At 46.4% G+C, this 15,153-nt stretch overlaps 1 protein-coding gene across 3 annotated transcripts in view; it reads right to left on the bottom strand.

Moving 5' to 3' along the window:
• The window catches only part of CFAP57 (cilia and flagella associated protein 57), a 79,678-nt gene that overhangs the window by 55,769 nt on the left and 8,756 nt on the right, over nt 1-15,153 (bottom strand). For all 3 annotated transcript variants that reach the window (XM_011284678.4, XM_023258585.2, XM_019836828.3), the window contains exons 5-9: nt 14,779-14,986; nt 11,568-11,720; nt 4,062-4,201; nt 3,128-3,293; nt 2,286-2,399 (exon numbers count right to left, since the gene is read on the bottom strand). In XM_011284678.4, the coding sequence (XP_011282980.4) occupies nt 2,286-2,399; nt 3,128-3,293; nt 4,062-4,201; nt 11,568-11,720; nt 14,779-14,986 (781 nt within the window). The remainder of the gene's footprint in view (nt 1-2,285; nt 2,400-3,127; nt 3,294-4,061; nt 4,202-11,567; nt 11,721-14,778; nt 14,987-15,153) is intronic.

Genomic DNA, 15,153 nt, shown 5'->3' with positions numbered 1-15,153 from the left:
ACAAACATACATTTAAAAAAAAACAACCCAAAACCCCAAAACCATGCTTTGGCTTTGATGATCTTCTATTGTGTCTGTTTTCTATTTCATTAACTTCTGCTCTTATCCTTACTATTTCCTTCCTTTTATCTTCTTTGAATTTAATTTGCTGTTCCTTTTCTAACTTCTTTAGATGATTATATCACTGATTTTTATCTTTTTATATTCCTAATATATGTATTTAAGGTTATAAATTTCCATGTGCATGGCTTTATTGTATCCTCCATCTGTATATGTATATTTTTAATACTGCAGATGTAAGTCTAACATACAACCCTGGTTAGAAACCAGTGTTATAAATACTTGCAAAGGGATGCAACAAAGGGCTGCTTTCCTGGACTGGTCAGGGAGGGCCTCCCAAGGAGATGCACATGGTTCTAGAAAGAGCATCAGAATCACCCGGCATGCTTTCATCTGCACCTCCACAGTCACTTGAAGACCAATCGCATTGTTGAAACCGGGAAAGCTCAGTGTTTTCACAGTTCCCGCACTTATGCACCTGTTATTTGCCACACTCAGTGGTTAGTTTTTAGTCTTTACAGGACCTCTCTCTGACCTTTACTTATTTTTGTAAATGTTGATTTATTTTTGAGAGAGAGAGAGAGAGAGAGAGAGAGAGAGAGAGAGAGAGAGAGACAGCGAGCAGGGGAGGGGCACAGAGGGAGAGAGAGAATCCCAGGCAGGCTCCATGCTGTCAGCCCAATGCAGGGCTCCATCCCATATACCATACCATGAGATCATGACCTGAGCTGAAATCAAGAGTTGGACATTCAACCAACTGAGCCACCCAGGCGCCCCTCTCTCTGACCTTTAATACCACCAACTACTTTATCTTGGAAGAATCCCTTCGCTTCTCTGATACAATTCCTTGATTCCAAGTTCTCCTGTGCCTTCATTTGCAGTCCTTCTCTTTAACCAGTCCCTGAAATGTCGGTCACCTATCTCTGCCCAAGATTCTTCTCAAATTCCAGGCCCTTGGTGATGTAATCTATGCCTCTGACTTGCACTACCACCTAATCCCGTGAATCTTCATTTTCAGCCTTGACTTCTTTCCTGACCCCCATGCCTGAGTACCATAGTTCTTGGACACATGGCACATAACATATATAAAATGGAACTTAATGTCGTGCTTCTCTCTGTCTCTACTACCAAAGCCATGGTTTATTTTCCGACTCATCTTTCACCCTCACTTCTTAGCTGGTCTCCATCCCTCCAAGTTCCCTCTCGTCTAATCCATCGTCAATACTGTTTGGAGAAGTACCTTTCTAACCCCATTACTTCCTTTCCTGAATCCTTTCAGTTGCCTCTCATCACCTACAGAGTAAAGTCTAATTCCTTGGCATGGTGCACACAGTGGGATGTAGCCAACCTCTCTGGCTCCCTCCACCACTGCTGGAATGTGCCCAACGTTCCAGCCATGTGTACCTCAAACCACCACCCTATTTTATACTCCAGTTCCATCATCTCTAATAGGTCCTCTGCCTAGCATGCCTTTCAAGTGCTTTTTCTGTCCAAATTCTTTCACCGACTTCTTAAGTCTTTCCACCTTTGGCCCCTCCCTTGTCTTCATGCCCCATCTCCACTCTGTCTGAAAACTACTGGTTTTGCTTGCTAAGTATCTTTTGAATCCACCTCCTTCTCCCTATCTGTACCATCTCCTTTATGGTCCAAAATGGTGTAGACATCCACAATAGTCTCTTTACCATTTCCACCCTTTCAATACATTCTTCTTTCTGCAGCCAAAGTAGTCTAAAATGCGAATCTGGTCATATCATTCCCTCCTCTGAAAATCTTCAATGATTTCAAGGCACAAGGAGGATATCTTTTTTATAGTTTTTTTATACTTAGGAGGCCTGCAAGGTTCCATGCACTTGGGCCTCTGCTAATCCCACCAATCTCAGCTGGGTCCCGTTTTGTCCTGACATCTACGGTTCCAGCCCCACAGACTCTTCAGCTCCTCTGAAGCTCTATCTGGTTAATTCCTTCCTACTCCTTTAGGACCCAGCCTTTATGAACACCCCACTCTAAATTATGCCAACTCTTTCATTATTTACTCTCATAACACCCCATGTTTTTCTTTCATTGCATTTATTGCAATTAGTAATTACCCTGTGCTTTTATCGTCTCTTTTCCCAAGTAGACCGTGAACTCCAAGAGGAAACACATTGCTTCCCTTTTGTTCACTCGGCAAGCATAATGCTTGGCTCTGTGCCTCCCGTGTCCTTGGACACTGCTCACTCACTTACCTTCCCGGTGTGTCCTTTCAGGTTCGAGATGTTCTCCAGGCTGGTAGTGGCAAAAATGTGAATCACATTTCCACTGACCGCAGCAAACAGGTGACCTCCATTGCTAAAGGAACACTACAAAGAAACAAAGCAAGAGAGCAAGAATAAGAGAAATGAGCCTTCTGGACATTACAGTCAAGAGCTCTTTTTCCTAAAGAGTTCAGGCTGAAAGCAGGTGTGGAAGTGGGAATCGGGGGGAAAGGTGCAGAGGGACTGAGGACCAGCCGGCATCTTGGCTATTCCTGTAGCTCATACTGGCCAAGATGCTGCCACTGGTGTGTGCACGGACCATGACGCTGCTTGGATGATAGAGTGCAGCATTCGTTGTTTGTAGAAGTGTCAGAGTGGGGAAGCAACTCCCGAAATCACTATCTGGTTTCTGCGGTCACCTCAGGGGGAAGTGTGATGGGCGGCCTACTGCCTCTCCCTGGTGACGCTTCTATTCCCAGGCCCCTTCCAATCTCCAACTTCACCTTCCCGACTGGCTGGCGCTCCGATTCTGAGATGACTTCCCTTTTTGACACTTTTTGTTACTCGGCAATCAGAGAGAGAGTTAATCACACGTGGGATCTCACAAGGCTTGGGGTTCAGTGAAATATCTTGATGAGCAAGAGAGAAATGGGATAGAGCCGTATGCTCAAGAAGTTTGGGGAGAGGAGAACCCGATCTCTTGCCTTTTCTTCTTGTAAAGCCACCGATGTTCTCTAAGCAGACTTTGGTCCCACTTTGCCAGAGTGTGTTAGTTCTTGATACTTCAACCCCCGGTTTTCCAAGAAACTGAACCTTTATCTCCAGCATCTTACCTCTCTGCATCCTCTGACAGAATATTCTTTGAAAGAACGTATATCATCAATGAGTAGATTCATAAGGCGTAGTTTGTCAGCAAATCCTACGACAACAAAGTGCCCCGATGGATGAAGGCTGATTGTATAAGCCTCTTCCTGGTATTCCTTAAATAGCTCCAGAGTGCTGTGAACAAGATTATGGAATTCTAAGAAACTCCCTTGAGCCCTCCATTGTATCTGGCACATATTTCTATCATAGCATAGGAGATACTTTGTCGCTTGACATTTTGGTTCCTCTTTTCCCCAGGTCTTGGTTATTTGAGGAGAGTGTCCGGCAATGAATATGGGAAATAGGGAAAGCGATCAACGAATTCTCTAGCGATGCTGAAGGCACAGCTCCATTTGGATCCCCTGAGTTGGAAGGACCGCATGGTTTCTTTTCGGCAGCCCAGTGGCTATACACAAAGGACAGAGAAATTACAGTGGAGGGCCACTCTAGGCTGGGGATCCTCAGGGAATCCATGTCAGGGAGAAAAAGTCACTAGGGAGTTAAGGATGGTCGGGGGCAGTGATGAGGAGAGAGATGTAGTGGTCTGGAGAGTCCCATGTGACGAAAAGTACATCTGGAGGGAGAGAGGAAAACTGGAAGAACACAGGAGATTACTTAAGAAGGCGGAGTGTTATCTTTATGTCCCCATTGTCTAGCATGGTGTCTGGCGTGTGGTGAAGCACTTAATAAAACACAAAGCCATGTTCTAGCCCGAGCATGAGCAAAAAGGGAAGAGAAACAGGTAAGTTGACAGACTTGATTAAAAAAACAAAACAAAACACCTTTTCCAACTGAGAGCTTCAAGTAATTACATTTGAAAACTCTCTAATTAAAATAATTTACATGAACAAATGTAACAACTGGGATCCTGCACGCTGCAGTCGCGAAGCCTTTCATCCTTACTTTGATTCATAATTCCAGATGCGAACGGATCGATCCAGAGAGCAGGTGGCAATGAAGGGTTTGCGGATGCACGTGGCTAGCCCGGTGATGGCTGCGGAGTGCAAGGGGTACATCAGATACTCGAAGTGAGCAGGCTCCCCCTGGAGAAATCACACAGAGTGAGATCTGGCAGAGTAAGCAAAGGGCTGGCTGTATACTTCAGCTCCATTACCACCTACGAATGTTAGTTAGCCTGGGTGCGCAGATAATGGCCGTGGGAAGACTGCTTTAATATTATGCATATTTTCCAATGCTATTATTTTAAAAGCAATTTAAAATGACAAAAAATGGCAATTAAAAAAATTTTTTTAAGGATTTTTTTTTTTTTGAGAGCGAGATGGCACAAATGAGGGAGGGTGGAGAGAGAGAGGGAGAGAGAGCGAGAATCCCATGAGGGATAGAGAGAGAGAAGATGGGGGAGAGAGAAGCGGGGTTCACCCGAAGCGGGGCTCGAGCTCACGAACCGTGAGATCATGACCTGAGCCAAAGTCAGATGCTTAAGTGACCCAGGCGCCTCAGAACTTTGTTCTATAGGTATACCAGAATTTAATATAGCCACTCCTCTACTATGGGAACATTTCAGTGGATTCCATCATTTGTTATTTAGGAATAACATTAGACTAAACATCCTTGCGGGTTAAGTCTTTGTACCTCTCTGATGACTTCCTTCAGTGGAAGTAACCAACACTAAGCTTTTGAATGCGGACGCATCCATTTCAAAAGACATCCATCTTAAAGAAACATAGTACCAGCTGTGTGACACAGTTACCAGCAAAACAACCAGATGAGGAATGAGGCTGCTCCCCCTGCTGCCCATGTTAGTCCCTTTCTCATAATGCCCTGGATAACTTGGATAACTGGCTGCTTGAGTGATCCCACTTCTTCCTTCCTGTGCTCTTAGGTTTTAAATTAGCCAATAAAGAGCAAACCCACAAAATCCTAGACATCCCACCCCCCACACTCCAGTAAAGGCAAAGCCCATGCCCTTTCTCTCCCCATGACCTTGCTGTGCGGCCTTCACGTGTGCTCTGTACCCTCCAGAGCATGTGAGTAACAAATCTGTTCCCCTAAGTTCCCTGGTGTTTTGTGCTGAAGTGCCTCCTGCAATGATGCTAAGAAGGAAAAGGTCCGGTCCAGCCACAACTCTGGCCGTGGTGGGAGAAACGTCTGGGGGTTTGCTATGAGTAATATGGGCCTGGGCAAAGTGCCGCGGGCATTCCTAGCCAAGAGCATCACTACCAATAGGCTGGGTCGGACGCAACGGGTACGTTTCTAGAAGGGGAATACTGGGGGAAATGGCATGAACGACTCTAAAGACCTTCAGAGGCCCTGCCAGACTTCTCTCCAGAGAAATGGCATCATTCCGCCACCAGCAGCAGTGAGAGCTGGGGTGAATGATTTCACACAGAGATGCTTCCTGTGACACTGGTTGTACAGGCTTCACATTGTTCTGTTTTCGGAGGCCTTATACCTGGGACACCTGAATGAGGAGTGATGGCTGGGAAATTCAATTAGGTGCACGCATTTTAGGCCCATTCACAAGCAAACCAAAGGCTGAGATGGGGATTCCTTCAAATTCTGGCCCTTTCTCACTTATAAACTCAGCTGCATCCACTCAACCTTCCCTACTATCTCGGAAGAAAAGGTGCTGTGCTGTGCTGGGGTGGGGGGCAGGACAGAGTATTCCCCCTCTCCATCCCTTACCCTTTCTTTCTCCAATATCTTCAACCTCCCTGTCTCTACTGGCACATTCCCATCAGCTTTTGAATACACTCACACCTCTCTTACCTTAAACACAACAGTAATCCTCTTTCGTCCTTTCTCTGCACTTCTGCCTAAGAAGTTGTACGATGATGGAGAATCAGACAAGCAGGCTTACTGATTTCACTTGACATTCATGACCACAAGCCTCCAACGGACCGATAACTCCGTGTTTTTCAGTAAGTTCACTTTCTGAATCTCCAAGATACTGATTTCATGCCATTTATTCTCTTTCCAGGCCTTCAGACTCTCTTCCTCTTTCTCCCAGCCCCAAAACTTGTCTGATGACCTTGCCTCATATTTCCTTGATTTTGTATCTTTACTTTCTTCATTCTGTAGCTCAGGCGCAGAGTTACAGACTGTCATAATTCACGTACGGCCAATTTTTATTTTATATTTCATTCCCTTCCTCTTTTAATTTTCACTCTTGTTCCTCCCTTATCAAAGGCACCAATTAATGTGTCTCATTTGTGTCCTTGGAAAATTCTTTTTTTTTTCTTAACGTTTATTTATTTTTGAGAGACAGAGCATGAGTGGGGGAAGGGCAGAGAGAAGAGACACAGAATCGGAAGCAGGCTCCAGGCTCTGAGCTGTCAGCACAGAGCCCGATGCGGGACTCAAACCCACAAAACGGGAGATCATGACCTGAGCTGAAGTCGGACGCTCAACTGACTGAGCCACCCAGGAGCCCCCATGTTCTTGGATATTTCTATACATGGCACCATCCTTCAGACTGCATTCTTCAGTTTTACTTTTTTCTCTCAACCATCTATGTTGTCATGTATATAATTATTGCTTCTACCAGAGATTTGGTATTCTGTGGTATGCATCCAGCTCTTTGGGGACGGACAGCTGGGCTGTCTTCGACTCTCCATTGCTACGAACACGAAGGTGAACGTCTTTGTATGTGCTCTCTAACGGACCGGCGTGATGTAATTCCTGGTATGCATCCAGGAGCAGACCACTGGGTAACAAGATATATGCATTCTCCATTCGACCAGGAACTATCAGACTGCTCTCTAGAATGTCTATACCAGTTTACATCCCCTCACCATCCCATAAGGATTCCCATTCTCTTTTGCTCTCAGAAATTTCGGGTGATATCTGACTTTCTAATTTTGGCTAATGCAGGAAACAATTATACCACTGCTCAGGCCAGGCTCTCTGGGCTGCTGGCGCCCCCAGCCTTGCCTCTGGTGCACATTAAAGATCCCAAACCACGACTGACTCCACGCGACTTCACAATCAATAAAAAAGGAGCAATCTTTGAATTAGAGGCTGAACTCAACAATGAAAAGAAAGAAAAAGAGGAAGGAGGCTGGGCAGAAAGCGATTGCTGCCATGACCAGGGGGCAGGATGTCAGTTCTCTCTTTCCAGATGTAAGAAACTACACACACACTGACCATCTGAAATTAAAGAAGCTTGCGTATCTCTATTTGATGAACCTCACCAAGAGTCAGCCAGACGTGGCCATCATGGCTGTCCATAGCTTTGTGAAGGACTGTGAGGATCCCAATTCTCTAATTCAGGCCTTGGCAGGCAGGGCCAGGGGTGCATCCAGGTGGACAAGATGACAGAATAGCTCTGCAAGTACTTGGAGGATGAAGATCCCTACGTTAGGAAGACAGCGGCAGTCTGTGTGGCAAAATTCCATGAGATCGATGCCCAAATGGTGGAAGATCAGGGATTTCTGGATACTCTGTGGGATCTCATTGCAGATTTACATCCAATGGTGGTGGCTAATGCTGTAGCAGCATTTTCTGAAATCAGCGAATCTCACCTAAATAGCAACTTACTCGATCTGAACCCACAGAACATTAATAAGCGGCTGATGGCCCCAAATGAGTGCACTGACTGGGCCAGATTTTCATCTTGAACTCCCTAATTACAACCCTAAAGATGGCCGGGAGGCTCAGAACATCTGGGAACGTGTAACTCCCCGGCAATCTCACGCCAACTCAGCGGTGGTGCTTTCAGCGGTAAAAGTCCTAAGGAAGTTTCTAGAGTTGTTACCCAACGACTCTGACTACTACAATGTAGTAAGTAGTAGAAGGTGGCCCCTCCACCTGTCTTTGCTGTCTGGGGAGCCAGACATGCAGTACGTTGCCCTGAGGCCACTTCAGCTGCTACGTCCCACTCAACGGTGCTTTTTGTAGAAGATGGCAAAATGGAGCACCAGGTATTCCTTGCGAAGGAAAGGATGGTCCCAGTGAAAATGAACTTCAGTTTCAGATTAAGGAATGTCACTTAAATGCTGAGACTTTCCAGCAAATTGCAAAACAACAATGTCTGTACTAATGCCAAGAGGAATGTAGAAGGGCAAGACATTCTGTACCAATCCCTGAAACTCACAAATGGCCTCTGGATTTTGGCTGAGCTACATGTCCAGACAGGAAACCCAAATTACACACAGTCGCTGAAGGGTAGGGCTCCTGAAGTCTCTCAACACATGTAGCAGGCCTATGGCAGCATTTTGAAAAATGAATAGACTGGTCCTGTGCCCTCTGGCCACCCTGTGATTGGTGCAAGCCAAGAACTCTTAACTGGAAGAAATTGGACCGCCGTGTAGAACCTGAACCCAAACACTGAGGCCACTCACCAAGGTAGTGACTAGTTTAACCTGTGTTAACATTAAGACACAACCTGCTGGATAGTTTTAGCTTCCTGTGAACATCTGTAACCACTGCTTCAATCACTTCCCACCTCTTGCCAACTGCCACTACTATCTATCCTTACTTGGGGGCTTCTCCACGGTGTGCCGATGGCTGGCATTTTTAAGGGGTTTGGTATTTTGTAATTGAAAGCTCATTTCAAAAGCAGAAAAAGACAAAAATATTAAAGCGAGGGAAAGTGTCACTGGAAAAAAAAAAAGAGGCATCTCAGACTTGTTTTAATTTGCATTTTGCTGTGCATAGGCAACAGACATTGCCTGTGAGAGTGGCCAGGTATTGGATTTAATGGATGACGACTTCACAGTGGCTATTACAGATCTGTTCAAAGAACTAAAAAAAACCATGATTAAAGAAGGAAAGAAACTTTTGATAACAATGTCACATCAAATAGAGAACATCATTGTTTAAAAAAAAAGCAAATTCTGTAGGTAAAAAGTACAATAGCAGAAATGAAAAATACACTAGAGGCACTCAAAAGCAGATCTGAACTAGCGGAAGAAAGAATCAGTGAAGTTAAAGGCAGATCAAGAAAGATTATGCAATATGGAAAACAGAAAAATGAAGAAAAATGAACAGAACCGCAGGTAAATGTGGGACTCCACTAAACACACCAACACGTGTACAGTGGGAGTACCAGGAGGAGAGGAGACAGAAAGGAGCAGAAAAAAATATTTGAATAAATAATGGACAAAATTCCCCACATTTATTGGAAAGTATTGATGCACACATCCATGAAGCTGAAACACAAAGAGATCCACAGACACATGATAGTAAAAATATTGAAAACTGAAGACAAAGAAAAAACCTTGAAAGCAGCAAGCGGAAGATGATTGATCAGTTACAAGGAAGTCCAACAAGGTGACAGCAGATTTCTCAGCAAAAATAATAAAAGCCAAGAGGGAGTGGGATAACATGTTCAAAATACTCAAAGAAAAAACTGTCGATCAAGAATTGTATATCCAGGGGCTCCTGGATGGTTCAGCTGGTTAAGCATCCGACTCTTGGTTTTGGCTCAGATCATGATCTCACAGTTCGTAAGTTTGAGTCCTGCATCGGGCTCTGCAATGCAGAGCATGCTTGGGATTCTCTCTCTCTCTCCTTCTCTCTCTGCTCCTCCCCCACTCACACTGCTTCTGTCTCTCTCAAAATAAATACACTTTATTTTTTTTTTTTGAGAGAGGGCATAAGTGAGTGAGGGGCAGAGAGAGAGAGGGAGGGAGAGAGTGAGAGTGAGAGAGAATCCCATGAGGGGGGAGAGAGAGAGAAACAGAGACAGAGAGGCAGCGCTGTGCTCACCCGATGCAGGACTCAAACTCATGAACTGTGAGATTATGACCTGAGCCAAAGTCAGATGCTTAACCAACTGAGCCACCCAATAAATAAACTTAAAAAAAAAATTCTATATCCAGCAAAGCTGTCTCTTAAAAATGAAACATAAAAATATTCCTAACAATGGGGCGCCTGGGTGCCTCAGTCGGTTGAGCATCCAATTTCGGCTCAGGTCGTGATCCCGCTGTCTATGAGTTCGAGCCCTGCGTCGGGCTCTATGCTGACAGCTCAGAGCCTGAAGCCTGTTTTGGATTCTGTGTCTCCCTCTCCCTGCCCCTCCCCCACGCATGCTCTGTCTCTCTGTCAAAAATAAATATTAAAATAATAATAATAATAATAAATTCCTAACAAGAATAAAGAGTTTGTTGCTCACAGACCTGCCTGCCATGTAATACTGAAGGAGATTCTTCAGGTTGAAGTAAGTGACCCCAGACAGTAATTTGAATCCACCAAAAAACACAAAGAATACCAGTAAATGTATTACATTATAAAAAATATAAATACATATCTCATCCCCACTTTTCTTTCACCTTATTGAGAAAGCAACTATATAAAAAATACGCATATTATGCATCATTGGGCTCATGGAAGTGTATTTGCCAATAATAGCACAAAGATGGTGGGCGGGAGCAAATACGTATCGGGCTAAGGAAGTGACTTCAGATGATAATTCAAATCCACAGGGACAAACAAAAAGAACCCGAAGCAATGAAAATGTTCTAAAGCTGACCGTGGTAATGGTTGCAACAACTCTGTGAGCACGTTCAAGACCACTGAATTGTACACTGTAAATATGTGAATTGCAGGGCATGTGAATAAATACCAATCAATACCCAATAAAACTGTTATTTTAAAAAAACCCACCATTACCAAGAAAGATATGTTAAAATCTCCTCCTATGATTATTGATGGTCTATTTTCCTCATTGTTCTGTCAAATTTTGCTTTATATATTTTGAATGCATGCTATCAAGTGCATAAAGTTTAAAACCATAATATCCTCTTGATGAAGTGACCCTTTTAGAAGTACAAAGTGACCCTCTTTATCTTTAAGGTGCTTTTTTCTTGCAGTATCTGCAGTGTATTTATGCTAGTTTTGTTACTTAAAAACAAAAAAACAATCAACTTCTTCATACACATGCATGTTTGTGCACATGAGCAGGTAGAGCGGCACGTGCAGCAGTATGAGGAATTCTCTGAAGTATAATGGCAGGGTTAAAGGATATGTACAATTTAGACTTGACAGCCAACTCCAAGGGGTCCTCGAAAGGGGCCCCAGCAGTTGCAACCCCACTGAGAGTAGCCGAGTGCTTCTACGGGGCACCTTAAGATTCGAGGTTCTTCTTTCTCCAAAAAAAAATTTTTTTAATTTTTATTTATTTGAGAGAGAGAGAGAGACCCGACCCAGAGTGTGAGCAGGGAAGGGACAGAGAGAGAGGGAGACACAGAATCTGAAGCAGGCTCCAGGCTCTGAGCTGTCAGCACAGAGCCTGATGCTGGGCTCGACCTCACAAATTGCGAGATCACGGCCTGAGCCGAAGTCGGCCGCTCAATCGACTGAGCCACCCAGGTGCCCCAAGATTAGAGTTTCTTCTGCTCTTAGGAAGGGGCTAAATGAGCCCCTGCTCAGAAAGTCTGGATTCAAACCTGCCCACGTGGTAGGCGGTCCCTGGGCCGGAAGGAAGCGCTGCTGGGAAAGACTCACCTTGCTAATCTCCGTCAGGGACATGGTGATGCTGTACAGTTGGTTCTTGCTGGTGCTGACGACCAGGGTTTCCTCTGAGGGGCTGAAGCACATGCAGAGGATGTCCTGTTTGTCCGACTGACTCCGCTCATTGCTCTGTGGGTCCGTCGGAATCTGCCCAAGATGCAACACAACCGTCAGTCATGTTCCCACGTTGTCCGCGTGTCCTTGGGCTTTCGGAGTCCTCGCAGATACTTTCAGCTTACAGATACCCAGACCGGCATGCGGCCAAGGATCCCCCTCAGATGTGGACAAGGGAGGGCTTGAGTCACCTCTGTTTCTGTGGGATTTGTGTTCACCCTTAAGTGATTAGTGGCTAAGAGACAGCAGCAGCCGTAAAAAGGATCACTCTCTACATCGGAATTTGAGATCCCCTCCGAAAACAAGTGTTAGTTTAAATCCCGCTCCCGCCCACCTGTCAGAAGCCCAGTGCGGGTGCCACCTCGTCAAGCATGCCAGTGTGCGCTCTGGGGCAGTGGAGGGGAAGGTGACAGCCCCTCTTCCACGTGGGGTGGGTGACAGGGCAGAGAAAAGACAAGGGGTCACACGGCGGCCCTGCCAGCAGCCTCTGAGAGGGCCTGGAGTTGCCAAGCAGACCTCACCTTAGATTTCCTTTCCCCACCACTGCTCTTCACCTGCTAACCATCACACTTCTCGAAAGGCCCGCCCATACCACGTCCACTCGGTTCTTCATTCCTTCCACTGTGTCATGTACTGAAATGTCCTCATCAACCTTAGAAATGCCAGAGGCCCCTGCTCAGTCCTCATCTTCTGGGCTTTCCTAGATCCTGTAGCGGTGATGGCAGCACCTGCCTCTGGGGGGCCCAGGACACCGAGCTCTCATGTTTCCCTCCCGTGGCCTGGAGTTGTGTCTTCCCCCGTATACCCCCGACTCCTTCCCGCCGTCATCTCCCCCTGCTCTGCCAGCACACTGAGGGCTCTGGGAGAGAGGAAAGTCCCACCCCACCCCGCCCGGGGTTGGGTGAGCCCTAATATCATCTCAGTGTGCTCACCAGGGAGCGTCCGTCTGCCGCCACATTCATCACACTGCGTAAGCGGATTGGGAGCCTACAGACCGAGGGCCTTGCCTGTGTCCCGCTGCTGTGTGCCAGCGCTCGGCAGCATCTAGCACACAGCAGAGCTCAGCGAAAGAGTAAGTGTGGCCTCGCTGCTCTCCTCCGGAGGTGGTGGGGTCCTTGGGGGAAGTGGCCGTGGCCGACGCCTCTAGCTCAGGCAACCAGGCCTGGAGCCTGGCCCGTGGCAGGTATGAGACAGCCATTTGTTAGACGAGTGAGTGAATGACCACCACATCTCAGTGTCCTCTGCTGGGCTCTCGTTCTGTCTCAGACTCTAAATTAGGAAATGTAAGGTTTGTCCTCAGTCCTCCTCCTTTTTTTGTTCTGTCAGTGATTTTGTCCAAAATGAGGGTTTCGGTGAAAGCAACAGTAGTGAAAATAATCACAATGATAAATTCTTTGAAACCGTAAAAATAAAGCATCAATTCTGTGCCAGACACAAGCTAAGCACTGTGTGTGTGTGTGTGTGTGTGTGTGTTTTGTGTGTGTGTACATTGATCCCACTCCCAAAGTCTAAAACCACATTTCCAACGGATTCGCTTTATTCCAGTGTCTGGTCAAACATCAACTTCCTCAGCGAGGCCTCCCCGAGCCACTCTCTCTAGAACAGAACCCCCTCTGGCTCCCTGTCCTTCTCCTGGCTTTATCTTCTTCACAGTGTTGAGCCCCATGTGACAATCTGTTCACATCTGTTTGTTCTAAGGACAGGCTCGTGTGTGCTTCCCCTCCTGCATCCCCAGCCCCTAGCACAGAGCCTGGCACATAGTAAACCCTCAATACATATTTATTAAATGAATAAACAAATGGAACAAAGAATTGTTAAAAATTAAAAATTTTTTTAAAAAATTAAAATTAACAAAACATTTTTTTTTAATTAAAAGTCCCCCTTGGTTCCCACTCACTTTGCTCTTACCCCCAACTTTCCTACCTGTGGCATCTTTCCCCAGACAGCCAGTCTCAAGGCCAAGGCGGCATCTCTACGAGCTCCTTACCTCTGGTCACCCACCTCTACTCAGGGCAAGTTCTATAGGCTTAACCTCCGCAAAGGCTCTCTCCCTTCCCATTTTCCCTGCTATTCACTGTGGTGACTACATCTCACCACCTCTTGGCTTCAGTAGCAAAGCCTGATTCTTCATGCGGAGATAATAACGGCTATCACTTATTGAGCACCAAGCATTTCACACGTGATTTACACAGGTGTTGTGTCATCCTTCTGATAACCAGCAGGGCGAGGGGCTACTTTCTCAGAGAAGAAACAGAGGTTTTGCTGGATTCAGCAACTCATCTCAAGTTACTCAGCCAATAAGGGCAGAGTCAAGCCTGGCTCATTCAGAGTGCGTGTAGCTGCCTCACGTCCAGGGCCTCCGGATCCCCCGCCCCATCCCCACGGCAGGCAGATTGCTTTTCTTAAGCGTCATGCTTCTCCGCTCAGAAACAGGCTGGCTGTGGGATTACACACATGGTCCTCGGGCTGGCATTTGAGATCTTTCAACAGCCTCAGCTCCTGGCTTTCCCTTTCAAGTGATTTCAGCTCGTCTCCACTGGGGAGCAGAGTATCTCCCAGACAAACCACCTGCTCCCCCCTCCGCAGTGCCTTTGTTCCACCTGTTCCTTCCACGTGCAACTCCTAACCTGTTCCCTCCTGTCAACTGTTACCCCTCCTCTGGGACCCCTCCTCAAAGATTGCCACCACACGCCGCCGAGAGCCTTCCTGGTTCTTCCCCAACCGCAGACGATCTCTCTCCACAGCACTTTGTATCACTTATTCCACAAACATTTACCGAATGCTTTCAAGGTGCCAGACAGTGTGTGCTTGACATTAAATATCAATATATATCCTAACACCATTCTTACGGGAACGCTAAGCTTCAAAGTGCAAATATAACTTGCCAAAGTTCTCTGCCAGAATTCAAATCCAGATCTTCCCAATGTTAACCCCTGTTCTGTCTGCTCCATCCCCAAACTTCCCTCAGGACAAATGGCTCAAGTCCCCATTTCCACTCAGCGCTACAGGCCTCTCCTTCCTCCAAACTCCCTGTCAGTGCTCTGCTGCTGGACGACACGTGCCAGGGGGACCCCAGTTCTCCCCTCCTTACCCGGATTTCCCTGCTCTCCCGGTAAATATCCTTCTCTTCCATCTTCTCAAACAGGAGAACTCTCCCCGGCCCAGCGGCACAGGCGAATCCCTTTGAATAGGCTGCAATGGCGAACACCTGGGGCATGGCCAGCTGGCTGTTGTTACTGGCCATCATGACCTGCTCATAGGAAGGGACCGGAGAACTGATTGTCGGAAATTCGATCAGGCTAGAAAAAGAAAACAGCATGTAAAGTTTACGGGCAATCCCAAGGAGAGGAGCTCAGCTAGGGATGAGAATGAAGGGCTGTCGTTGGGTGCGGGAGAAATCGCCCATTGCAATTCTGTTCCCCAGGCCCAAACGCCACCCTTTGGCCTGCTATACAAAGTCCAGAGA

Source organism: Felis catus, chromosome C1 (genome assembly GCF_018350175.1).
Source record: "Felis catus isolate Fca126 chromosome C1, F.catus_Fca126_mat1.0, whole genome shotgun sequence".
In the NCBI taxonomy this organism is placed as follows: Eukaryota; Metazoa; Chordata; class Mammalia; order Carnivora; family Felidae; genus Felis; species Felis catus.
This window is presented reverse-complemented; position numbering and strand designations above follow the sequence as displayed.